The 25,772-nt window shown below is 32.8% G+C and overlaps 1 protein-coding gene across 4 annotated transcripts in view; it reads left to right on the top strand.

Annotated features, from left to right (window-relative positions):
• Positions 1-25,772, top strand: part of LOC129221576 (obscurin-like) — a 294,822-nt gene that overhangs the window by 253,967 nt on the left and 15,083 nt on the right. For all 4 annotated transcript variants that reach the window (XM_054856083.1, XM_054856082.1, XM_054856081.1 and 1 more), the window contains 15 exons: positions 1,027-1,165; positions 3,586-3,758; positions 5,450-5,476; positions 5,850-6,002; positions 7,804-7,849; positions 7,937-8,023; positions 8,188-8,408; positions 9,107-9,251; positions 11,361-11,556; positions 12,531-12,682; positions 17,354-17,486; positions 21,621-21,752; positions 22,534-22,698; positions 22,960-23,143; positions 24,830-25,106. In XM_054856083.1, coding sequence (XP_054712058.1) covers positions 1,027-1,165; positions 3,586-3,758; positions 5,450-5,476; positions 5,850-6,002; positions 7,804-7,849; positions 7,937-8,023; positions 8,188-8,408; positions 9,107-9,251; positions 11,361-11,556; positions 12,531-12,682; positions 17,354-17,486; positions 21,621-21,752; positions 22,534-22,698; positions 22,960-23,143; positions 24,830-25,106 — 2,230 coding nt within the window. The remainder of the gene's footprint in view (positions 1-1,026; positions 1,166-3,585; positions 3,759-5,449; positions 5,477-5,849; positions 6,003-7,803; positions 7,850-7,936; positions 8,024-8,187; positions 8,409-9,106; positions 9,252-11,360; positions 11,557-12,530; positions 12,683-17,353; positions 17,487-21,620; positions 21,753-22,533; positions 22,699-22,959; positions 23,144-24,829; positions 25,107-25,772) is intronic.

Here is a 25,772-nt window from a genome sequence, read left to right as displayed (position 1 = left end):
AATCTAATAAATATTCCTATTTTGACTATTGGATACTGTTAATTGACCCTCAAAACTAAAAAATTCACCATCGCCAAATTTTAAAACACCATAATTGATTTTTAATGAATTTTTAAAAATCCATGCACGAAAGTGCACTCTTCTAAAACGTCACAAGCTTACGTCACAGGGCACTAATGGGCAGCCTTCCACTGAAGATCCTTTGTTTTGTCTATGGACATTTTGAGCGCGCTGATATTTTTATTTTTTAGAAATTCAATAATCCTTTTGAACACACTATGGAGGTTGGATTCGTTAAAGCACAATCTAATGATCTTCCTCAAGTAACATCAATGATGGTATTCGATTATTTACGAGAGGATGAGAGGTTCAATATTCCAGAAACGGGAGGAGTTAAACAACAAAGGTAAGCCTTACGTTTCGTCTTCTAAGCCAACTTCCTTCGGCTTCTCCTTGTCAGCTAAGCGCGGCGGAAGAGCGCATGACATCACTTCCTGTGCCATTAGACGTCACAATCGTGTGAACCTTAAAAATTAATTCAAAAAAAAAAACTACTTATCGTATTGCAAAATTTTTTTCACCTGTGGTGTTCATATATGTTACTCTATCATATAAAAATAAAATTGAAAAAATCGAAAACTTCCCTATTAATGAAAAAAGTTCACGTTTTGCTTTCATGGATACATTATCGAAATCCAAATGTCTCTCTAAACTGTGATTGTCTTACTAAAAATTTTGACTGTCCACTGCATATGTTTTTCATACTTGCTGATAGTTTTGAGTTGTGTGCACACATACTTATTATTTTTATCTTACTATGAGGTTCGTTTTCTGGACCTTTCGATATTTATTAATTTTTCCTTTTATTTTGAATTAATATCAATAAAATTTTACTCATTAATTTTTGGCTTTCTTGACAGTATGATTGAAGCATTTTTTTTAAAGAGTACAAAACGAATTTCTCAATACTGTCCACTTAATTTATGAAATTATACACTAGTGTTTGCTTTCCCTAACTTGTTTTAGTTGTGGTGGTGGTGAGCTTTTAGAATCCATTATAAAAAAAGGTGGAATTTCTGAAAGGGAAATTGCTTATTATATCCATCAGGTCTTAGAAGGACTTGATTACATGCACAGCCGCTACATTGGACATCTTGGTTTGACGGTATGTAAAAACTGTTAAAAAATCATATTTGATTTAAGTAATAGCATAATGTTGAAAATTAGTTTAATGCATTTTGTAGTTTTTTTTTTTTACTTTGTCTTTTAACTATGTGCAGATTTTAAGGTTTTGAACTGCAACATTAGTGTGTTTATCTGAAATTGTTTTGCTGTTTTCAGGAACAAAATTTTTCATAGCTAATTTGTTATACGTAAAATTGCTTACAAAGGAATTACGAGTTTGTCTTATTGTACAGTCAAGTCCCGATTTGCGCGAGGGATGCGTTCCAAGACCCTTCGTGTAAGTCGAAATTTCGCGTTGTGGAAAAGGGTATCTCTAAACACTTTTATAAACATATCCAATTATTTTAAATACTTGTAAACACCACCTCAAACTGTTAAAAACCATTTCTTAACCATACAGTAGTGTTTCTTACAAAAAAAAATTGTATTTTAAATTAAAAAAAAACTTTTTATTTAACATAAAATACTACTACAATGTACAAAATCAATGATCAATGGGAAAGAAAGACATAAAATAAACCAGTACGGTATATAGTAAGAAAAACAAATGCACTATAGTTGTACTTTACAGTAAATTCTCTAATGATATTTGTAACTTAAAAAAGTGAGGATGATAATGATTTATGCTGCGTGATCTTAAATTTTGAAAATTTTGAAATACTTCCTGGTTTCTTTCATTCACAATACAAGAGCAACTTCCATTTTCATAATTTTTGCATTTTACTTAGATACAACTCGGTGAACTTCGACGGATTTCCTTTTCTTGACTGTTAATTGTACGTATGGAATATTCACTCATACCTAGTTGTCCCGCTACCTTTGACGCACTTTTTAGTTGAGTTTCAGATTTTCGAGAAGCTTTAGCTTTTCTTTCATTGTCAGAAACGTTCTCTTTTTTCTTTCTATATTCACAAACTTTAGATGAGACAGCGCTCTTGGGTGTCATTATATTTCATCAACTTTCGCATTTAGAATGAAAAACATAGATAGAAAATGTGGAGTAGAGTTATTTGTGTAAGCGATGTTCAGACTGGTACGGTGTGGGAACTTCCACTCTCAGTGATGCCAAAGGGATGAAGGTCCATTCACGAAAAAAAGTGCTTAGTAACCAATAACAAAGCTGATACTTACGCACCACTATCCCTTTCTGAAAAGTTTCGTGTTGAGAGCGAGGAATCTGCGTTAGGTCTAAAACTCTTTACTGGTGAAAAAATTGTGTTATAGCCATTTCGCGTAGGTTGGATCGTGTTGTAGCGGGAGTCGACTGTAATCATAATTTATAAATAGATATAAAGAAAGGTTGTAGAACAATCTGTCATTTTTTCTTAACGTCTTGCCTATTCGGTTATCTCTAACTCTTAAAAGAAAATTTTTGTTTTGTTTCCTTGTGTTTGGAGCTTTGATCATGAATTCATTTCATGATTTCAATTATTCTGTTGAAAAAACCCAAATTAAGGCTACTTTTAAATTTAATTTCAGTTTTAAATTTTTGTTTGCCCTTTTTATTATTTTTTTCTAAACAAAGAAAAGAGACTTTAAATTGGCAAATAGCTTTAGAAAAAGATTATTTGTTTCAAATTATAGTTATAAAAACATATAAATTGATAAGTTTATAATATAGCATATTGTAAACTTATCAATTTTTTTTATATCACACTTCTTTTGTCAATATTTTAAAATTATAGTTAAATAACAGATTTTTTTTTTTTTTTTTTTTTTTTTTTTTTTTTTTGTGTGTGTGTGTATGTGTGTTTTGCTTCCTCTTAGTTAATTTTTTCTTCTTGAAGAATTAATGCTTTTCCACCCCTCCTTCCCACTCCCTCTCAAAATACATATTTTAAATTGTTACTTCTTAATTTTTATGAAAAAAATGTGTTATTGACATTTTCTCTTCCTATGAACATTTTTCATGGTGCATTTTGTGAATTCATTCAACCTGCAAAACAAATGTGCGGCATTCAGAAGTAAAATGGATCAATTCCTTGAACAACTTGATCCACTTTAGAGTTGAACGCCTCATACAGCTTCATACAAGAGCTGTAAGTGCTTTATGTTAAATGAAGCATTTCAAGCTAAAGTGAATCAAGTTGTTGAGGGACTTGATACGCATTAGCTCTGGACGGTTTACCCCCGTTTTGAGGACACTAAAATTTCCTTCCCACTCTAAGTGTCTCAAAATGCAAGATTGAATGGGAAAAACAGGGAGGAAAGAAATGCTGTGTTGGCAGAATGGCGAGGACATCCTCTGAATGTCTCATATGTGAATAAAAAAAATTGACTGTAATAAAAAACAATTAGTTACCTAAACTGAAATATTTGGCTCATGTAGCATGGTGAAGAAAAATACGTAATAATGAATTGAATTTTGCTTTTAAGACAACTTGCTTTTACTGCTCTTAGATTGGAGATGTCATGGTGTCTCGTGTGAACAGTTATGATATCAAATGTGGGGACTTTAGCCTCTCTGCTCGCTTGTTGCCTGGTAAAGATCACTTCTTGGAATATGGCCATCCTGAGTTTGTTGCACCCGAATTGGCCAATAAGCAACCAGCAACGCTCTTCTCCGATATGTGGTATGTTCGTCTTGGCTTTACGTTTTCTCTTTTTTTGTTGTCCACCAAATTCAAAATAATAATTAAAATAAATAATAATAAATTTCAACTAATTTAGGCATTAAATATTTCTTTAAAAAAAATGCATTTTCTTGCTTATTTTCATGGCTTTGAACTGTAATTTTTTTTTATTCCAGTTTTTGTTCTGGTTTAATTAAAAATATACACTGGGTTCAGTTCTGGTTTTGGTTCTGCCAAAAATAAAGGTAGTCAGTTCGGTTCTGAATGGAAAAATGTATTTGCATATTCATGTGTTTGCACTAAAAATATAGTTTTCATCATTCATATCATAATTGTAGCAATGTACATCTATGATGATAATGATGTAGTTGAAGTTAAATTGGGAAATATTGGTAAGTTGGTTAGAGTGGCAAAATGACTGAAGAAAGACTGATCAAACCAAAAAAAAAATTTTTTTTTTCAGTTCTAGTTTTGGTTCTCTGACCAAAAAAATGATTTTTTCTGATTTTTGGTTCAGTTTTGGTTTAAAGCCATACTTATTTTCAATGGAATTTTGTAATCAATTGAAATAAGGTATTATTGCCTACATTTTTGCCATTGAAATGGTTGTCTTGGCGTTGAACAATGAGATTGAAAGCTACATAAAATTTGAAAATATGACTCTAAAAGAAGAAGAAAAAGAATTAAGAAAAAAAATAGGCATTTTGGCTTTATACCCAAATAGATATTACCTATATGATTTCATAAAACATTCTGTTTTCTAACATTATCTAAAAGACTTAATAAAAAACTATAAATAGTATGCAGCACATGTACTCAGACTTAAATCTTGGTCATACTGTCAGGGGGAAAAATACACCCCAGTATTCAAGAACAGAGAAAAATACATCGAAAATAAACAGCCAAAAGTAATAGAATATTATTACAACCAAATGGTGAAATTTGATCTTTTAGTCAGTTTTGTGGCAGCTTGTCCAATCAACATAGTAGTAAAGAAATGTTTTTGGCGAATGTTTTTAACTTTTTTGACAGTTAAACCAAGCTTGGAGGGCTCTATAGAAAGAGGATAGATCCAAAAATTCTAATATAAGGCTTTAAAGGGTCCATTGATGTTTCTTTATTAAAAATAAAACTTGACAATGATGTAATAAAATTGTCAAAGCTATCTGAATATGATAAAAAAATGTATATAATCTTCTCTGTGTACCCACCAGCACTGTAAAATATTCTACATGGTAGGATGAAAAACGTTACTGGTTATAATATCAGAGAAAACCTTGGAAATTGGAGAGTAAGTTGAAAATATGATAAAAATCAAACAATGTTCTTAGTGTCATACACCAGTGTACGCTAAATGTTTTGGAGAGTCTCATGGAGTTTAAAATTAAACTGTTTTATTCCAAATAGGGTTAACAGTATTTTTGGAACAATATCTAACTTTGAAACAGATAAATAGTTTAGTAAAATCTGTTTTATTGTTTTATTTGTACAATATTTGTTTCAAAATTTTTTGACTCAATTCTGTCCCTCAAAAACTTAAGAGTGGTTGGACATAGGTTAATGTTGCAAAATTTGTTCGTTTATTAATTTGGGTCTGATTTTTCTACATGCTATATTTTTATTTTCTTTGCATTGCAAAGGTATCTCATGTTCTGTACTGTGTTTTTAATGATTTTTTTTTTCTCTTCCAGGAGTGTTGGTGTCATGACATATCTTTTGTAAGTTTTCTCTTAAAAATTCTTGTTTTTTGACAATTTTTACAGTGAATAGAGAATAAGGCAGACATCTAGTTAATATTTTGCTTGTACGAGTGCTTTAAAGTGTTTTAAGAATAATATTTTTCTTATTTGCTGAGAATTGGTTTAAATTTTCATTTGATTTTTCCATTTAAAGTACTTTATATTATACAGATGGAATTATGAATGTACTTTTGTGACATTTTGTTTAATATTGTTCTTGGAAATATCTTAAGATATAAGTATCATCTAGCTCTATAGAGGTCGTGTGCACTTTTGAAATGACCAAAGAAAATTTAAGCCTGTAACATATTTCAATTTATAGAATGTTTTTGTTTATTTTGTAACTCATTAGGCTGAGTGGCATCTCTCCATTCTTGGGTGAGAATGACAGAGAAACTTTGACTCGAGTGCAACAGGGAAAAATCAACTTTATTGAAGATGCCTTTGTTGGAGTAAGTGATGATGCAAAAGATTTCATGTCAAAGTTGCTTGTCTTTGATCCGCAGTAAGTTAATTTAAACTCTCCTTAGCATTGATTAAGAAAGAATGTACTTAATAATTCTGTTAACTAAAAGCTTCATAAAAGTGTACATAATTGTGCTGTTTCTTGTTATTCTGCCGTATTAAGCGCAAAAGTCGTATCTGCAGCCGTGTTTAAAATGAGAAATTGCTGTTTTTAAAGTTTTGCGTCTCCATGTATTTCATTCAAATGCAACTTTTTCAGAATTTTTTAAAAAATATTTCCCATGGACAAACGATCATAAAGCATTGTATTTAGGGGAAATATATCACAACGAGTCACCCGGTGATCATAACTCAATTTTTATAAAAAATGCAGATACGGCTTACTGCTATCTTACCTTGCCTTCGATCTTCGAGTTGAACCAAACCATTGCTGCATTCACTCATCTGGTGTTTTAATTCTGCATTAGCTACCAGCTTGTTTGGTTCTCTTGGCTCCTTTAAGAGGTTTTCCGCCTCCAGCTCAGTTATTTCCTATTCCGAGCTGATGAGTGCTAAAAAGCACGAAACTGCAGTCCTCGGATGAAATAACTGAGCTGGCAGTGTATTTTATGTATTTCTGCCTTAGGGGGGTAACTTACTGCAAAATAATGTTATTCATTTGTTAAACTAATTAAAAATAAACTTATTTATAATAATTACAGTTTATTTTAAGGATGTATGTAATGAAATATTTTTAAAAGGTTTATAATGTCCTTAGAATAACCAACGCTGTTTCAGTTGCATTTCAGAAACTAGTGACTAATATTCCCTTTTATGTACAAAAACATTATACATGCTTAAAGTTCTTGCAGTGATGTGTTCCAAGAGGCATTTTCAAGTTTCTGCTCTGTTTTAGCATTAATAAATGTATTTGCATTTTTTTTTTCTAAGGGGTAAAAATGATACTTGCCCACACTTTTAAGTATAGCACTTTAGTTTGGGTTTTTAAAAAAATTCTGTTTTTTTTTTTTTTTTTTTTAACTGTATTTTGTACACAGCACGTTGATTTAGGGAAATTCAAGGAAGGATTAAGCTTTTTATATAAAAGTTTAGAGAAGCAGTTAGCAATAAGATAAAAATGGCCCCTTCTGTAATTCTAGTGTTAATGTGCTTTGAACTGTCTTGCTGTCTCTTTCTTTCTTGTGTTATTGCTTTTCAGGGAATACTTGTAGATCGTGAATCCTCTCCATTGGCACCCCTAGCTTTGAAAAAGTTTGAAGTTTTTCTGCATATCCAAAGCCCTTAAGTCTATTAAGAGTAATTCAGATTGAAGATTTTCACATTTGTCGTTATTGTTGTTGCTTTAATTATTTTTATTCGTCTGCTTTAGCTTGAGTTTTAGCTACAATATTTTCAAAAGTAAGTTTCACAGACTTGATAACATTACCATTAACAAATATATGATTTTCAAATGCTTCTTGAATTGACAAATTTAAAAAAAAAGTTTCATCAGTGCTTGTTCTCTGGATTAATGACTCATCACTATTTTCCAATTGACTTCGAAATGTTAAGGATTTTTCTTCCATAAGTATAAGCTGGAAGTCAACAGAAATTTGATAAATCAAAACAAATATTGCTATTTTTAACCGGACTTTGCTCCTTAAAAGCGAGTTATACTCCCATAGATCTAACTTAGTAGCAGTTAAGTATTTTTGATTGGCTTGTTATATTCAGGTTATCGTTAAATTAGAGCTGATTATGAGCGAGTTTGACTGTATTGTAAATGTTATTTTAAATGATGAGATTTTTGACTTTATTATTTGACTCTTAGCAGTTTATTTTGATTTTTCTCTTTGTTATAGAGGTCGTTTAGATGTCAAATCAGCACTTAATCATAGGTGGTTCAAAGTAAGAAAGCTTCACACCAGAAAAATATTTCTGTACTGTAGCATGTTTAAAAATTGAAGTATTTTTATTTACTTATTTTCTCTGCAGAGTTGTTCTGATAAGCCTTCAGGATCTGAAACCCATTTGAATAACTTGGACCGCTTGAAGGATTACCAGAAAAAATGGAAAAATTGGGTGAGCTGTACTATTTGATTTATATATTGTCGCCTCAGAGCAACGTTAGGATATCTTAGTGTTTTTCCTGGGTTTAGATGTCTTTATATATATATATATATATATATATATTGTAATAGTTAATGATTTGAAATGTATTCATCAATTCTTTCTCATTGACACAGTATGCAAATGCTTCATGCAAGAGGTATTTCCGTCGCAGGACGTTAGAATCATGCTTCTATCACCCAAGTCGCATGATTTATCCACCAGGTGAATCCTACACGCCTCCCAGCAGTCCTGAACCTGAACTGGATCGAGCACACATTAAACCCTCTCAGTTTGATGATGTCACTTTCAAGCAGAAAATCAACAGAGAGGAAATAGATTTTAGATCAGAAAGCAAGTAAGAATCACACACACATACTCGAGTAAAGGATCAAGTAATTTATTATGTGAAAAACTAATACTATATTTAATCCTTTTATAACCTAAATATATAAAAAATTCAAATTGTAAGTGTTTATGAGTTCAAGTCGCAAAGTTGTTTTATTTTATTATTGTATGTGTGTGTTTTATTTTCTTAGTCAAAAATAAAGTCTTTCATTTTCAGTGACACAGCCAAATGTTTTTTTTTATTTTCAATGCATATATAGCTCTTTTTTTTTTTAATTTGAATTCTTTAGTTTAATTTGAAAAAAAAAATGTATTTTTAATCACTCTTATTTTTTTTTGGCTGTGTTTTACATTATATTTGAGTTATATTTTGTCTGCTCAAATGTGGTAGTTAGAGATTAATGAACACAACCACTGTAAAATTAATCACTCTTCTGGGGGCCATTTGCTTGTGGAAGTTCATATGCATTTTATTCAAACTAGTTTAAACCACGTTTCTTGTGGATGTATTAATAACATTGATGTCATATCTCTAATACAAATGTTTAACAATCAGGAATGAGAAATGTTGTACATAGTTATGTGAGTTTTCTTTTTTTTCAATTAATTCTAATTTTTTTATAAGGATCTGTTTTTCATCCTTGTATAACCCTTTCATATCAATACATTTTTTAACTCCTGATTCAGAAATTTCATTTACTTTGATAGCTACCAGTGTGGACCAGACACCTACTTATTGCAGTTACGGGACACAGATTTTCCCAGAAGGCTCAGGGAGTACTTACGTGTTGGAGCGTCACTGAGTCCCACTCTTGCTGCCAGTCTGAGAGATGGACATTGGGGAGATAGTACAGTATGTAATAGATAATAAAATGTATTTACTTACTGTAACATTGTACACCTTTCTTTTTCTATATTTAATATACTGTGTTTCCCCAAAAGTAAGACCTGGTCTTATATTAATTTTTGTTGCCAAAGATACCTAGGGCTTACTGCCAGAGGATGTTCTATTTTTATGCGTGATAATTGATGTTTGTTCGTGTTCAAAAAACATATTTATTTGGTTTCAAAAGAAGTACGTTTACTCAGGTTCAATATTTATTTAAATTTAAAAAATACATTTATCCAAGTTTTTAATACATTTATTCCCTTTCAATTAACATTCTGAAATAAACAAATTCATAATGACAATCATACCTTCGGACGTGGATCCAGGGGTATCTTGCCTCTCTCTTTAGGACAGTCAGAGACAGCGTAAAAGTGTGTTTCTTCAGGGATTTCAGATTGAAAAATTACCTAGGAGAGCCCCAGAGCTCCTAATTGTGTGAGAGTAATCTGCAATGTGAAGCAAAAGGCCGGTATTTGCAGAAATGAGTTTTTGAGACATTTGAAGAAATGTACTTTGAATTCCATACTGAACGTTTTTGACTTGATACTTTATTTTCAGCGGAAACTAAATAAGCAAGCTTGTGCAATAAAGCTTAAGTTAAATATATGACAAAAATGCAAAAAGATAAGAAAAGAAAAATTTGCAGATACTGCTCTTTACCTCCCCATGGTAGTATTACACTCTTGTGTCACTAGGCATTTTTTTGAAAGACAGTCTTAATTAGTGCTTATTTTAGGAGTAGGGCTCGTATTAAAAGTACGCAATAAAACCATGCTAGGGCCGATTTGTTTATTAGGTCCCATAGTGGGAGAAATGCGGTATGTTCAAACCATGATAAAAGTTCCTTCATTTCTGGTAAGAACAGCGTTTGTATTACAAAAAAAAGAAAAAATCTTCGCAATTTGCTCTACAACGGGGTTTTCTTCTCTCTTCTCATACGCTCCCCCTCCCCCTTTATTCTTTCTTTTTTTTAATACAAAATAAAATTATCCACAAAAAGAAATTACTTCTTTAGCTAAGGCAAGCCATTATTCTCCATCAGCTTTTTCTGTTCTGAAAATGCAGGCAAATGATTTTCTATATTATCCAAATTGAAGTTATCCATTTTCTATTATTCTCAGTGAAAAATTTAGGGGTGCAACCACCCCCTCTTGACCCCCCTATTGGCCGCTCTGGGTGTAACGTAGGACCCCCTGGTGCGGTTGACCCCGAATGTCGCCCCTCGGTCTGCGTATTGAATAGATTGTTGGACACGGCCTGGTATTTAGCGGTTTCGCCTCTTTTCAACACGAATTCGAACGTGGTGCTTCGTGTCTAGATTTTGGCCGTGGGTAGGTGGGATGTAGACCATGCGGAGCCAACGTCTCATCAAATGCAAATTGCTCCCTAAACCAGGAGTCGATCGCCACACCATCAATCGTCCAATGAAAATTAATTGCTGGACAAGACACCCGCCCCTTGATGAGAAGCAGAGAAAAAATTGAAGATTTTGAGAGGACTTGGAAAAAAAATCTCGAAGAGATCAGACTCTCTGACGTGCCCAAACGTGGAGTGAGCTCACGCGAGCTGAACTTTCATCATGTGTTATCAGAAATAGCCCTCGTCACCTGCACTGGTCACAATGGTGATGATTACCAGGAACATTAACCTTCTCCTTCTGTAAATACTTTATCTAATCAAGAGAAGTTACTCCAGACGGAAATAGTATATACTTTTATTTATGTAAATAAAAATTGAAGTAAAGTCTTAGTCTGTGACAAACAGTTTGCCGCCGGATCCAACGCTACCCAGGTGAAACCTCAAATTCATCACAATACTAAGCAAGAGTGGGCAGTGCAAATTACAACTCATATTGCCTAATCATGTTAAAGGTTTATACGGAACCTCCTTTTTGAGGTAAAAAAGTTTTGAGTTCTGTTGGCTAAGCAACCCTCACAACGAAGTTGTAGACTAAAGCTTTACAATGTGTTCTATTCAACATTGTCTATTTGCACAAAGTGTTTCTGCACATAGATAAATGTTTATTTCTTGTTGTTATTTATTTGTCATGTACTGCAAAATTTGCCCCCACAGTTGGTGATCAGGGAGAGACGAAAGTTTGTAGATGTGATGGATGAAGAAATTGATGATGAACGTAAGGGACTCGTCAACACGAAAGTTCCCCGTAGGCTGTACCATGAAATCGGCACACTTGGTTTTGCACATGAACAAATGGAGCTTCTCAAGAAGGAAGTGTGGAAAGAGAAGGGATCTAGGGAGTTAGAAATTGGTATGAAAAAGTGTCGAATCAGAACTCTAAATTACGTCAAGGAATTAGCTAACATTTTAATATACAGTGAAACACCGCTTATATGTTTCTCTTTTATACATTTTTATCGATTATACGTTTTTTAAATGGGTCCTAGCAGAATTTAATGCATATTAACGTATATCTTTTATTCAGTTTTTCATTTATACGCTGTTTTCATAGTCCCTTCAAAAACGTATAAACGGTGCTTCACTGTATATGTAAATGTATGAAACAAAATATGAATACATATCAAAAGAAGATACTTGTTTAAAGCTGGAAATTGGAGTCAAAGCTTCTAATTTTGGCATGAATTTTTGAATTACTTTTTCCTTATGAACAAGCTGCAGCAATTTTTAGCAAAGATGATTAGTAAAAATGTAAAGGCATTTTTTTTTTCCAACAATAGCCTGCCATGGGGCATCTCTTTTTCCAACTTTTAAAAGCAAATAATGCATCAAAAAACATTGTTGATTTGTTGGAACAGTTCTTTGCTGTGATGATCTAAATTTTGTTTTTAAAATAACTAGGACCCAAATTGTTGATCTAGGCAACAATATAATTGACTTATTCATTATCTCTTTTCTCTTAGAGAAAAATACATGAATTCGAATCTTGTTAATGTGAAATTCAGGGGGCCATGAAAATTATTTTATGTTAAGCATTTCATTTTGTCCAATAAATTATTAAGTGATTGTTAACTTGTGGGACTAAAGAAATATTTCATATAAAGCAACATTTCACATTAAGCGATTTCCCTTTGAAAAGGTTCCACTAGAACTTTGTTGTACATTCTTTGACTTAAATAAAGGTAACTAAAAATACTGGGGACTGTAGGACATTATTTAAAAATGTATTTGTAATGCAAGTTTTATCAATGCATGGAGTCTAAAAGTAATAAAAACAGATGTTAAATTATGGGTAGTATGATTGCTCATTTTGATTTTATTTTTTAGGCATGGCACCTTATTTTCGTGAGAAAATACGCGGAATGGCAATGAATGAAGGAGAAGAAATTGTTTTCACATGCTATGCAATAGGAAGCCCAAAACCGGACTATGCATGGTTCAGAAATGATGGCATTCTTTTGGAAAGCAATAGAATTGTGGTTAGTATTTATTTTACTCTTCTTATTTGGAGTCTTTTATGTGAGTGCCCCCCCCCCCCCCTGAAAATGTCCAAATTTACAATGAGTTATTTTAAAAAAATTTCAAATTATGTGCAGTGTTTTCAAAGTAATTTTCCATTTTTTCTAATGCCCTTATTATTTTTTAGTTTGCTGATAATGTTTATAATTTATGTGTACATGTGTCTAAAATGGTATTACAGGTCAAAAATATCAAACATAAATTTTTTCAAAAAATGAAAATTAAGTATGTTTTCAATAATTATATGTTGTAGTTTTTTTTTTTTTTTTAACTGTAGATGTCTACCCAGGCTCGTCATTTCAAAATTTGGGGGTGGGGGGGGGGCAAAGGGTTGTGTTCAATACATTTTATAATTGAAAAATAACAAAATAGGAGGGTTTCAATTGACTCCCCCTAATCTCTCAAATGATGGGCCTGCATCTACCACTTTACATTAAAAGCTTTTTTATTTGTAATTTTGTTACAGAAGTATAGAAATACTAGCGGCCCGACCTTGTTTGGGTTTAAAAACTATCTGTCTTGAATAAATATTAGGCAAGCCCTTTTTAAATTAAAATTTAATAGTTAGCAATATTTTTTGGTTCATTTGTATAAGGTTTGAAACAAAGTGATTTACCTTATCTCCTGATCTAGAGAGACCAACATACAATTCTCACTGAACAACACAATCTTCCCGCATGTAACGTTGTATTATGTATATGAAATAACACCGCCAGCTCAGTCAATTCCAATTTGTTGGAATTGACTGAGCTGACGGTGTATTTCATGTATTTCTGCCTTAACTCTGGCTCTAGGGCGGTTACTTACTGAATATACCTGCCTTGCCTTCAATATTCGAGTTGAACCGAACCATTGCTTTGGTCACTCGTCTGGTCAGTGCTAATTCTGTATTAGCTTCCAGTTTGTTTGGCACTCTAGGCTTCCTTAAGAGGTTTCCCACCTCCAGCTCAGTCACTCTTATGCCAGGCTGCACTAAATATATAGGAAAATAAGGTTATGGACATAAGGTTATGGAAAAACTGATCATTCCACAGTTAAACTACTTTGAATATCTCCTCCAGAACGACTCCGCAAGTTCTACAAGATAAAACAGAGAATTGGGAGATTTTCAATAGGAAGAGTCATAATGTAGGATAAATGTTCGATGAGCCACCCTTCGGCTATAAAATGTGTAGATAGAACCCTAAAATTCTAAAAAGGTCCAGGCAAAATTATGAGAGGTGTCACTTTCATATTTGACAGTGACTTTCATCAAACTTTTCCTGTGGTACCTTTGGAACGCATGCAGATATATTTCAAACCTGGTTAAAGCAATTTCCTTGCACCTTATGCACTTCTAATAAGCACGAAACTGCAGTCCTCGGTTGGAATTGACTGAGCTGGAGGTGTATTTCATGTATTTCTGCCTTAACCTTGGCTCTAGGGCAGTTACAAACTAAATAGTTGTATTATGTATTGTATAGTGGCAGGTTTAAACTTCAGATTTGATTATGGTGATGGGGTAAGACATTTTCATTGGAAATTGTAATAATCACTTACATTGGAAAAGGTAATATGCATGGACCATGGGGTTGCGAGGAATATGAGCCAACTCATCTGCTGCTGGTGCTATAAGAACAATACTCTAAATCATATTATTTCATAGTGAATTTAATTGGGGTTCAATTCTATTGCATAAATTAGGTAAATTACAGTTCCGCATTAAAATTATTGGGATATTGCCTTTATTTTAAAAACATGAAGAGAAATCCTGGGGAGTTAGGAGAATTAAGGAATTTATGTGGATGGAATCATAGTGTTGTTGGCAAAAACTATAGCCCTCTCACATATCCACATGTAATTATTTTGACATAGTCTTGGCTTCAGGATACACATTGAGGGTCAAATCATTTAGAGAGAATTTCTCAACTCATCTGTTTGATAAGATATCCTTTTCCAGGTATTTTCCTGTTACAAGGCTGTAGTAATGCTTACCACCCTCTCCTGAACAGGCTCGTACAGTTGTTCTTAAGATACAAAGATACAAAGGGCTCCTGAAAGGAGATGGCTTTAATCAGGCTTGAAATATATCTGCATGCGTTCCAAGGGTATCACAGGAAAAGTTTGATGAAAGTCACTGTCAAATATGAAAGTGACACCTCTCATAATTTTGCCTGGACCTTTTTAGAATTTTAGGGTTCTATCTACACCTTTTATAGCCGAACGGTGGCTCATCGAACATTTATCCTACATTATGACTCTTCCTATTGAAAATCTCCCAATTGCCCGTTTTTTCTTGTAGAACTTGCGGAGTCGTTCTGGAGGAGATATTCAAAGTAGTTTAACTGTGGAATGATCAGTTTTTCCACCTCTAAGTAAAGTCTCGGGAGTTTCGTAAAAAACCCTCGCAAAAGCATGATGATCGATTTTTGGCCAGTGTTGAATTTATTAAGTTTTTCCTTTTCCACCGTGTATGCCAATAAACATTGATTAACGTTCTTGGTTTTCGTAGATACGAATCTTTTCGGTACCAATTTTGTTTTAATAGAATTGTTTTCATTGACTATCTGCGGCGGTGGAAATCAAAAGTCTCCTATTGAGTTTCTGCTTCATTTTCAATTTTTGTCTTTCATTCAAATTCGACTTTGGTTTATATCGTTAGACATTGAAAGACAATCATAGTATTTTTGCTGATGCGCCCCTTGCAATACGAGATTTTTTTTAAATAACTGTCAAAAGACTTTGGAAGTATGTTGGACCACGAAAATTTTCTAAATGAATTCTTAAGTGACGAAATTCCGGTTGGCTAGTAGAATGAATATTGTATATTCTACAAAGAGGTAAGTTGTTTTCAATCCCGGAATGAATTTCAACCTCTTTTACTGACTTTCTTCAGAAAACTTGCTTTTTTCACATGCCTCTCCTTTTTTTTTCTGATATTTTCTGGTAATATATTTGTGAGCTATATTATTTAATTATATCGTTTCAAATTCTGAAATACGGTCATGATGAAGAATATTTCTCCATTTTTTTTTCTCTTTGTCAATTTCTTTCCAATAGAATGTTCTTTGTTTGTCATTGTTTTAACTCTTAACTTTGAATATAAGGTACTTATCTGCAATTACTCTTTGAGTTGGGAATTTTCTAAACTAAATTTACTTAAGTGAATTCCTTAGCAGATGTTTTTCATTTCAATTTTAGTATGAAAAAAAAACTTTAAAGGATAGCTCAAAATGCATGCAAAATTACAACTTTTAGAAACACAGATTAATATTGTCTATCTGAACTACTTGAATTCAAAAACTAATTTGCCCGAAGTGAATCTCAGTTATAGTTTGTTTAAACAAATTTTAAAGCATAAACATTCGGTGACTCTAAATTATTTGCAATGTCCAAGGTAAATAGAATGCTGTACATCTTATCCTCTGCAGCCTCAAATACATGTAAATCTTTTGGCTGTTCTTATTCTGACATTCGGATTTTTTTTTTTTCTCTCATTCAGCTCGAAGAGAACCTTCAGCCATTCCGTTATTTCAAATGCGGTACAATCGGTGATTGTTTTTACTTTTATAAGAATACAGCAGTGCAAAACATAAACTGGTAACAAAGACAAACTATTGGTTTAAAAAATTAATATAAATACACTATGTCACTCAGTAAGAATGCACCTTTCACATTGTGAAAGAATTTTTCAAATAGTTGCGATGGTTCCGGAGATTACCTCGAACATATAGACAAAAACCTGCTCTCTCTCTCTCTCTCTCTTTATAACATTAGTATAGATATATAAACTTTTCTTTTCATGTATTATATTTTTTCTTCTTTTCTTTTCGTGTATTGCTGTAAATTTGCTGGCTCATAATTTCCTCAAATTCAATTTACCTTAAAATTGATGCTATGCTGTTATTTTAAAACATCAATTAGCAAATATCTGAATGCTGCAAAATTCCAGAAACGCTAAATATGTGCCTTAAGTTTCAATGCTGTTAATGACTGTAGACTTATGCCCTTCCTTATTCTGGCAGATGCTTTTTGGGGATTTGTTTATTAAAATGGTGCTGCAATTACATATGTTGTAGAAAAATCCATCAATGCTTTTGTTAACCATTTAAAAAAAGATATAACCCAATAGCAGCTTATATCTCTAAACCAGTAGTGCGCATTTTTTTTTAACCCAAGGGCCACACCTCATATTAAGATATCATATTAAGATAATAAAATTCTAGATAACATGAAGAAACATGAAAAGAGAACTATGAACCAAGAATTGTTATTTTCATTACTTGATGCTCATTGTATTAATGCAAACTTTGCATCTGTTTTCCAGAAACTATCATCTGAATATTTGATCCGAATTTGTAACTTTTAACTCATTGTGATTTTCAATTTGAACAAAACAACGGCCCACGCAGGTCAGCAGGCACATATGGCTCACGGACTGTAGGTTAAGTTCCATTGCTCTAAACCATATCCGACTCAAAACCATACTAGGTAGTGCTAGCTCAAGTTAAAGACATTGTGATCCTTAACCTCATGTCATTGAAAATATTGTACATGTCTTCACTTTTTTTAAATGTTCCATCAGGTTTTCAATGAAGCCTCAAACTGGATTGCTTGAGATAAAAAAGCAAAACTCTCTTGTTTTTATATAGGTCACCACTCGGAAAGATGGTCGCTGTGAGCTTCGGATTAACCCTGCGCGTGCATATGATGTAGGAGTTTACAAGTGTGTAGCAAGGAATTTGCATGGTGTGAATTGCTGCAGAGCTAGGCTGAAACTTGGAAGTGGGTAACAAAATTGTTTTTGCATTATACTGTATGTAGCAAACTATGTACTTGTTAGGCATAAATGCTTGTTAATAACAACAGTAAATAATCCTATCTCATCACCTCACAACAACAATAGTAAAAGAATATGTTTTTTGTTACTTACAATGTATTACCAATCATTCTGCATGACTGGGGTAAAAGACGCTTATCAGCACTCATTCAAGTTGGTCGAATCGACTGAATGTTTGGTTTCACTTTCATCCACCTTTGGCGGAACTCCGTAGTGGATGACGTCACATGGAAGCTTCTAGAAGGAATCTGATAGCACGTGTGCTTAAGGATAGCAGTGACAAGTGTCCGTTCAGTTTAGGATTTATTTTAATACTAGAAAATCGCCTGTCATGGTATGATGGGTGAAAATTGTTTCTACATTTGAACAAAGCCATTGCCTCTTTGGTGATATTTTGATAGTTGAAATTTTAACCCTAACACTAGTGGATTAACCCTAAACTCCAGTAAATAGCGTCAATTTGCATCTCCAGAGCTCAAATACGCTACCTTGCTGTAATTTAGAATACTACCGAAAAAGGTAAAACATTCCATTCCACATGTTTTCTTTGGGGTAAATTACAGGCTTCAGATATTTTATAATGTAATGTAATGTCAGAATAATAGAAAAGAAAGCTTCCTACAACACTATGATAAATTACTGTCATTCACTAATCTTCAAAGCAAGTTCTAAGTTACAGCATTTGTTTGTTTTACCTTTTTCATCCGCCATTAGACAGTGGCTGCAGTGCCCCCTATAGTTTATTGGAGTTTGAATTGTTTTGGTTCCTTCGTTTTCCTAAAATGAGTCTTATCAGTAAAACTGTTAAGTCCCCGGATCGAGTTCGACCTTGTCACAATAAAGCTTTTCTATGGCATGTCAAACATTACCAAAACATATCATCAAATGATCATGCCGTGGCGCAAGTTTCATTGTTGAAACACGCGTGTTACTTTATCATCGATTCTTATTTATATGAGGATACTTTCAATCTTTTCAGAGCTGTGTATTCATTGCTCTTTAATAGTCTAAAAGCATAATTTTTACTGTAAATTAAATTACCTTTTTACAAAAATACTGAGCATGTTTGTATTTTTCCCACCGTTTTTCAAAGGCAAAAAATATATGTCAGGCTTGTCGAATTTCCCGAAGTGTCGAGTTTTCAGGGTTCTAATATTGATTTTATGACTTTAAAAAAACTTTAAAACTCACTATTTTTCATCTCAAATTAAGAAAACTTCCCACTGCAAAACCCCCGGTATGCCCCTCCCCAATACTTTTTAAATAAGTCGGCGCCTCTGGGAGTGCCCTTCCATTGAAGTCAAGTGCCCCAACTTATATCAATGCCTAGCTACGGCACTGCATGGCTCCTCATAAAAATAGAACTGTAAAAATGGCTCTTACAAGATAAGTGACATAATCTAGTTGAACCAGAAAATTTGTATGCCAAAATTTTTAGATTGTTTTACGTTGAAAACGCCATGTCACATACTGTTTGTTTAAATTATACACACCAGAATATATGTAAATTGGCTTTTTAGAGGTACAAAGATGTGACATTTATTATTTTTTTTTGGTGGGGGGGACATACATTACATACTTCCTACACCCCCGGTGATGTCTGCCCCCCCCCCCCAATAATTTTTGCAAGTTGGCTCCCCTGTATACAACTTACATTTACAGATATAATTAAGATTAAAAATGAACTCAAGTATATTTGTGAAGTAGCATTAACCCGTAACAGGGCAGGTGAAAAAGTAGGACGTAACGGGACGTGAGGTCTCAGAAACCGCTATATTTGAAAAATTCTTAAAAATCGTGTAATTAAGATACGTTTCTGTAATTTCCCTCAGGTGTTCTTTGAACTTTTATTAGCACGGGGAAAAAATATTTTTGAACTTTGAATCGCAATATACCTTTTTTGAGGAAATTTTGCTACAATTCTTAAGATTTTTCGAGAAAATCATATCTTGCAGTAAATAACTAACTACTCGTAATAAAAATGAATCTATTATTTATTAACGATTTCATTTTAGTTGCTTAATATAGTTACAGAACATTTTAGTACCAGAAAATTGATTATATCAAGTTACGGGACAATTTTGACAGCCCTTTAACTATTAGTAATTTGCGTCGTATTTCAAGGAATATTTCAACCTTTATTGTCCCTAAAACATCATTGCGTAACGTTTTTGAACATTTCAAACAACTCTCAGCGTCATCTAGAATATTTTGCATCTTTTCCGCACAACGGGGATAAAATAAATGAACCTATATCCGCGGCTCTAACGTTAAAAGCCTAATGTCTACTACTGCCGAAAATAGTAACACTGAAGGGGAGGTGCGGTCTCACAGACCGCTTCTAAAGAATGCAATGAAATTTAAACCTGATGTACTCGCCTAAAGATACTGATAAGCAAGGGGGTGATCAAGATCACAAAACAAAAAGCTATTGGAAAAAACCACTCAATCAGACTGAAAATGAAATAGGGATGATTGGATGAAATTTTGAGTGGTCTGTGAGACCGCACCTCCCCTGTTAAGGGTTAATGTATATATATTTATATTTATGGGGATGCACTGCCCCCATTGTTTATCAGTTCTTGATATAGTGAAATGATATTGTGTTGAATGCTGTCAGAAGCATTTTAAAGGACTTTATTTGCAATGCAATGTAATCAATAGTTATTTAGTAGTACATATTGTAAAAAGTATTTATTGCATAAGCATTGGCTGATTTAAAATACCAATTGGGACTGGAATATACTTGGTGAGGAATTTGCTCGTCTTAGCAAGCCAGATCAGATTTGATTGGTTAATTTAGTTTCTACTTCGGATCTATACTGCCGTGCTAAGCACAGATGTGGTATCTGCACATTTTATCAAAATTGAGTTATTGTCACCAGGTGGTCGTTAGTAATTTAATTTACCTAAATCTCAAGTTTTTTGGCGATTTGTGAACGGGAAATATTAAAAAAAGCTTTACGAAAAAAGTCGTAACTGCAAATTTGCTTAGTTTGCTAAGGCAGTTTGAACGTAAGTGACAAATACTAAGCCTTTAAAGTGGTATCTGCGCAGTTACCACTTTTTTCCTTAGTATTTTCCGTAGATACGACTTTTATACTTTAGTAAAGCAGCATATTTAATAATGTAGCAGTTTATTGTAACACAGAATTTTAAAATTAGTTTACCGTTGAATAGTTGATACAGGTTGATAATAAAAACTAATACAAATTTGCATAATTGTTAAAGTAAATATTCAGCTTTTTCTATTTAAATGGTTATTTAAAATGCAAATTCTAAAAATGAAATGCATGTAAAATATTCATATCTAATTCTTTCATGCAAACAAAACGCATTTCGTTCTATGGCCAGTAATATTTTTATTTAAGTATCGTCTGCTGACAAAATTATCTTCATGCTCGGAAAAAATGAATCTAGAAAATAAAACAATATAAAAAAAAACACATTCTTTGAATATAAAAAACAGAAAATCGTTATGGATTACAGTTTTAACTGTCCGGAGTTTTGAAAATGGTATCTTTCAGAAGGTAGATTCTGTTAGAATTGTATTAACAAAGTAAAGCGAAACAGCTAAGTCCAAAGAAAGCAGATGTTTTCAGTATTATTTAATGACACTTTATGCACGTTTTTCTAAGCTACTTTTGTCGTATCTGTGCAGATACCCCTAAAAATGCCTAGTAATTGTCACTTACGGTGAAAATAGCTTAGTATATGAAAAGGTTTTGAAAAGAAAATTTGTCGTAACTACATTTATTTATTTTGAATCAAGATTTTTACAAAAATACTCTCTTACGGTTTTTAGATAAGTTATTTATGAAACAACTACCGCAAGTTGAGCATTTAATTAAGTCATAAATCAAAAAAAATGAGTTGTAAAACTTTAATCATCAATTTATCATTTTAAGCTCTACTGCAGATACCACATCTGTGCTTAGCACGGCAGTATAGTTATGTATTACAAGTTTTCCTGCCTCCCTGCTGACTACATTGTACCTTTGCATCTTGCAATCCATGGGTTATGTGTGTATCTCTGATCTATTGATGAACTGAAGTAATTATGTTTAAATGTTTCATAGGCAAACCAGGACGCCCTGAGCCACCAGTATTTAGAGAGTCTTCAGACACAGAAATTTACATCACATGGGCTGTGCCAAGAGACGAGGGCAACTGCACAACTTTGGGCTATACACTTGATTACAAAAAATCTGGTTAGTATTAATTGACAACTAAAATCAAGTTGCCTGCTAGCTGTCATCAAGTTCTGCTGATGATTGTAATTTTCTCTTGTCCTCCGTTAGTTTCGAAGTTTTGCTTTTTTTTACATGCTCAAGTTTCTATGCAGTAATATCATATATTATTAGCAACCAACTCTGGTTTCAGCAAAAATTAATCATTAAAAGAGGTGGCAGATTGATGCAGGTTGATTCAAACTTATCAATAATATTGTTAAACATGTGCTATAAAAGAAAAGAAATTAATGTATTTAAAATAAACTTTAATAACTAATAATTATTTCTACATTTTTTTTTTCAAAAAAATTGCAATTGTCTTGGTTTTTTAAACTTTCTAAACTAATTTTCATTGTTTAAAATTAATGTCAAACCAGACCGACCTAAAATCTCCTGTTCTTCTAAACCTTTTTGAAGAAATTAAGAGAAAAGTGCCAATCTCCTAATGCATGGGGGGGGGGGACGGTTTCCATTATAACAAACTAATAAATCATCATGCACGGATTTTATGATTGTATCCAGATTTGCTTGTAAAGTCACAGAAGTGTGTTATTTTTATTTTATACCATAGACTAAAATTTGGTCAAAATGGGGTTGAAGTGGTTGCTTAATAGAAGGCAAGTTAATATTAATTAATAGGGGAAATTATATTCCTTCAAATATTGTTGTTTGAAGAGGTGGTCAGTAAGAGAGGTTATACTGCATATGTATAGTTAAATTTAAAATTGAGTAATGCATATTCCATTTTTCAATTTTGCAGATGAAGAAGAGTGGAAGACAATCTGCAACAATATTGAACATGAGTATTTCGTTGTCCGAAATCTTGAACCCGAATCTTATTACCATTTCCGAGTAAAAGCGTACAACAAATTTGGCTGGGGTGAGCCAAGTTTTTCAACAGAACCTTATGCAACAAAAGCTGAAGGTTAGAACTTTTCTTATTTTGCTTCCCCCCCCCTTTTTTTTTGGAACAAACTCTTAATTGAAAATTTTATCTGATTATTGATATTTTTATAACTACTCATACATTAATTATTTTTCATATTTCTAAAAGATAGTATGCAACATTTCAGCCTTTAGAACATCACAATTATGCTTTGAATATCCTGATATAGTTTGATGACGATAGTTTTAGTTAAATGTGATGTCAATCGAGTGACAATATACAATCTTATTTCTTATTTAGGTGCTCCTAAAATAAGGACGAGTCCACGTCGAAAATATCAGCAAGAATTCACGGAAAGAACGCCTGATTATGAGCTAAAAGAAATAGAGTTGCCAGAATTAGAGTACAATCGAGAAAGCAATCCAGTCCCTTTGATAGAAGGGGAAGTTTTAGACTTGTATAGAATAGTTTCTGAAATGGACAGGTAAATAACATAATTTTTCATGTTAGATGAATTTCCTTTTTGTTTTATGATAGAATACTTAAACATGACAAATTCTTAAAACAATTTCAAGTTGTACTGTGTCTTTTATTTTAAAACTTTGTCCTGAAATGAAACTATCTGATGAAAATTTGTTTGAATCACAGCTAATTTTGTAATTGCTGAAGATCACTGATCACATTTACTATCAAAATTTAAAAACCAATGAGAGACACTATTACAAAAATCAGTTTTGCAATTTTTCAAATGATAGCTGAACAACCTACGTAGAGCACATTTTCTGATGAAGCAATTCTGAAAAGTGTTATGTTAAAAATTGCCTCTAGTTGTTTCAATTTCTTAACAAAAAAGAAAGAAATACTCTCGGAGTTTAGTTAAAAAAGGGTCGTTGTGAACTTGTTTTCCAGAAAAAAAAAACGAAATGGTTTGTATATATATCCGGGTGCTGAATCCAATGGTTGGGGTTTAATTTTGTGCAACTTTTCTGTTTTCAAGATACAGTGAAATTCCGTTGCAACGAATACCAATACAACGAAATTTCTGTTTCGACAAACTAAATTTTCAATCCCTATATAACTGCCTTTACATTATTTGAATTTCATTACAACAAAATTCCCGTTACAACGAACAAAATTTGTGGTCCCTTGAAGTTTATTGTAACTCTGCATTTCACTGTATATGCAATTGAAATATAGCATATAATAGTATATTTCAGTAGTTGTTGGAGATAGAAATAACATATATGTTTGAAAAGTAGAATCAAATTTTATTTTAAAGTTAAATTTGATAAGCAGTATTTGAATTAAGTCTATCATAATTATTTTTATGTGAGGATTTGCTGTTTATATATGACAGGTTGCATTACCTCATGCTTTCTTTTGGGTAAAATGGGACACATACGAATACCGTTCCATCACTGGTGTTTTGTGGCCTATTCAATTATTTTACTTAAAAACAATAACTTTTAATGTTCTATGTAATTATTACGACAAATCCTTACTGTAGCTATAAAAAAAAATTCTAGCTTGTTTTATTTATATTCATAAAACAAATATACTGACAAATCTACTCCAGATATCCCATTCCTTCACATGGAATAACCCTATACATGATTTTTTTACATTTCTACACACTTTTTAACTATCCTGTAATTTTTACCTGATAACCCAGTTTGATTCCCTCTCTCTTTTTTTATAAGTTGTTTATTTTGCTACAGTAAACCTGCGCAATTGACCACCCGTGTAAGTTGACCACCTAAGTTGACCGCTTTTTTCAGTCACAGCTTTAGCCCTTGTCATATAAATCAACCTTTGTAAGTTGACACCAAGGGCGTCCATATAAAGGGGGGAGGAAAGAAGGGGCTCAAGCCCCCCCCCCTTAGAAATTGGAACTTCCTTGCTTTTAGTACTTTTTTCTTTGCAAAAATGTAAAAACATTTCTCCTCCAGCCATTAATGAATAAGTTATTAAAAATGTCTAACTTTAATAACTGTAATCTGTACTGAAATCAGTTTCTATGGGGAAAATATCCTGCTAAACCACGGGGAAAATATCTGAGCCCCCCCCCCCCCTTAAACACCTGCTTAAGTTGACCATTAAAGTAGTGCACCGCTAGTGGTCAACTTACACAGGTTTCACTGTAATAATTTTTTCTTCTGATTTTCTTTAGAGGTCGATTCTCTGTGGTACTGAATGTATGGGTCAAAGAAACCAATGAACGAAGTATGGCAAAAGTAATCCAGTCAACAGATAAAATAGATGGGAAACAAGAATATGAAATACTGAAATCACTATGCCATGAGAAAATTGTCACGTTGTTGTCTGCCAGCTTTTTTGGAAATAAGACTGTTTTGATTTTGGAAAAGTTGTCTGGTGTAGATGTCATGTCTTATCTTGCTTTGAGGCATGATTATAATGAAGAACTCATAGTCGTTATCATCAAACAGGTATAAGTATTTTTTTAAATTATTACTCCAAATATGCATTATGTTATGTCAGATCTTGTCCCAACAATTTTTTTAAATGCATCCAATTCCAGTTGACTTTGTAAAAAACCAACAGTGTAAGAACGGAGCACTAGTATCTATATATAAATAAAACAAAGAATAGAAATATGTGCATGTTCCTTATACAAATCCAGTTTTTGTAAGATCTCGACCAAATTTGGCAGAAAGGTACTTGGGCACCCAAGAAAGAAAGTAGGGGGGGGGGGGGTTTCGAGCGCTAAAAAAAGACCGAACTCTTTGAATTTTAATTTTATAGCCCAAAATGGCATTAAATGGATCTTTCTACACGAAATAATTATCCGCTTTTTTTTTATTCAGGTCCCATTTGAAAGTGCGCAACAAAACACCCAGAGTTTATTCATTTCCTTCAAATTAAAAAAAAAACGCTGTAAACTCATCGGGAAAAAAATTAAAAAGCAGTGCTAAGCCTAATGGAACAGAAATTTTAAATTGGAAAATTATTGTTTGCCAGATCTCATTTTAAGTTAGCGTTCAGAAGGTTGCCACTTTTTTTTTTTTTGGCTGTGACTAAATAAAAATTTTGTTTTTGTTTTGGGATAAAAATTTTCTCTTTGATTGTTATTTGGCGATTTGTCTTTTTTTTTT

This window comes from Uloborus diversus, chromosome 4, assembly GCF_026930045.1.
Source record: "Uloborus diversus isolate 005 chromosome 4, Udiv.v.3.1, whole genome shotgun sequence".
Classification (NCBI taxonomy): domain Eukaryota; kingdom Metazoa; phylum Arthropoda; class Arachnida; order Araneae; family Uloboridae; genus Uloborus; species Uloborus diversus.
Note: the sequence above shows the minus strand (reverse complement) of the source record. Positions and strands in the feature narration are given on the sequence as shown.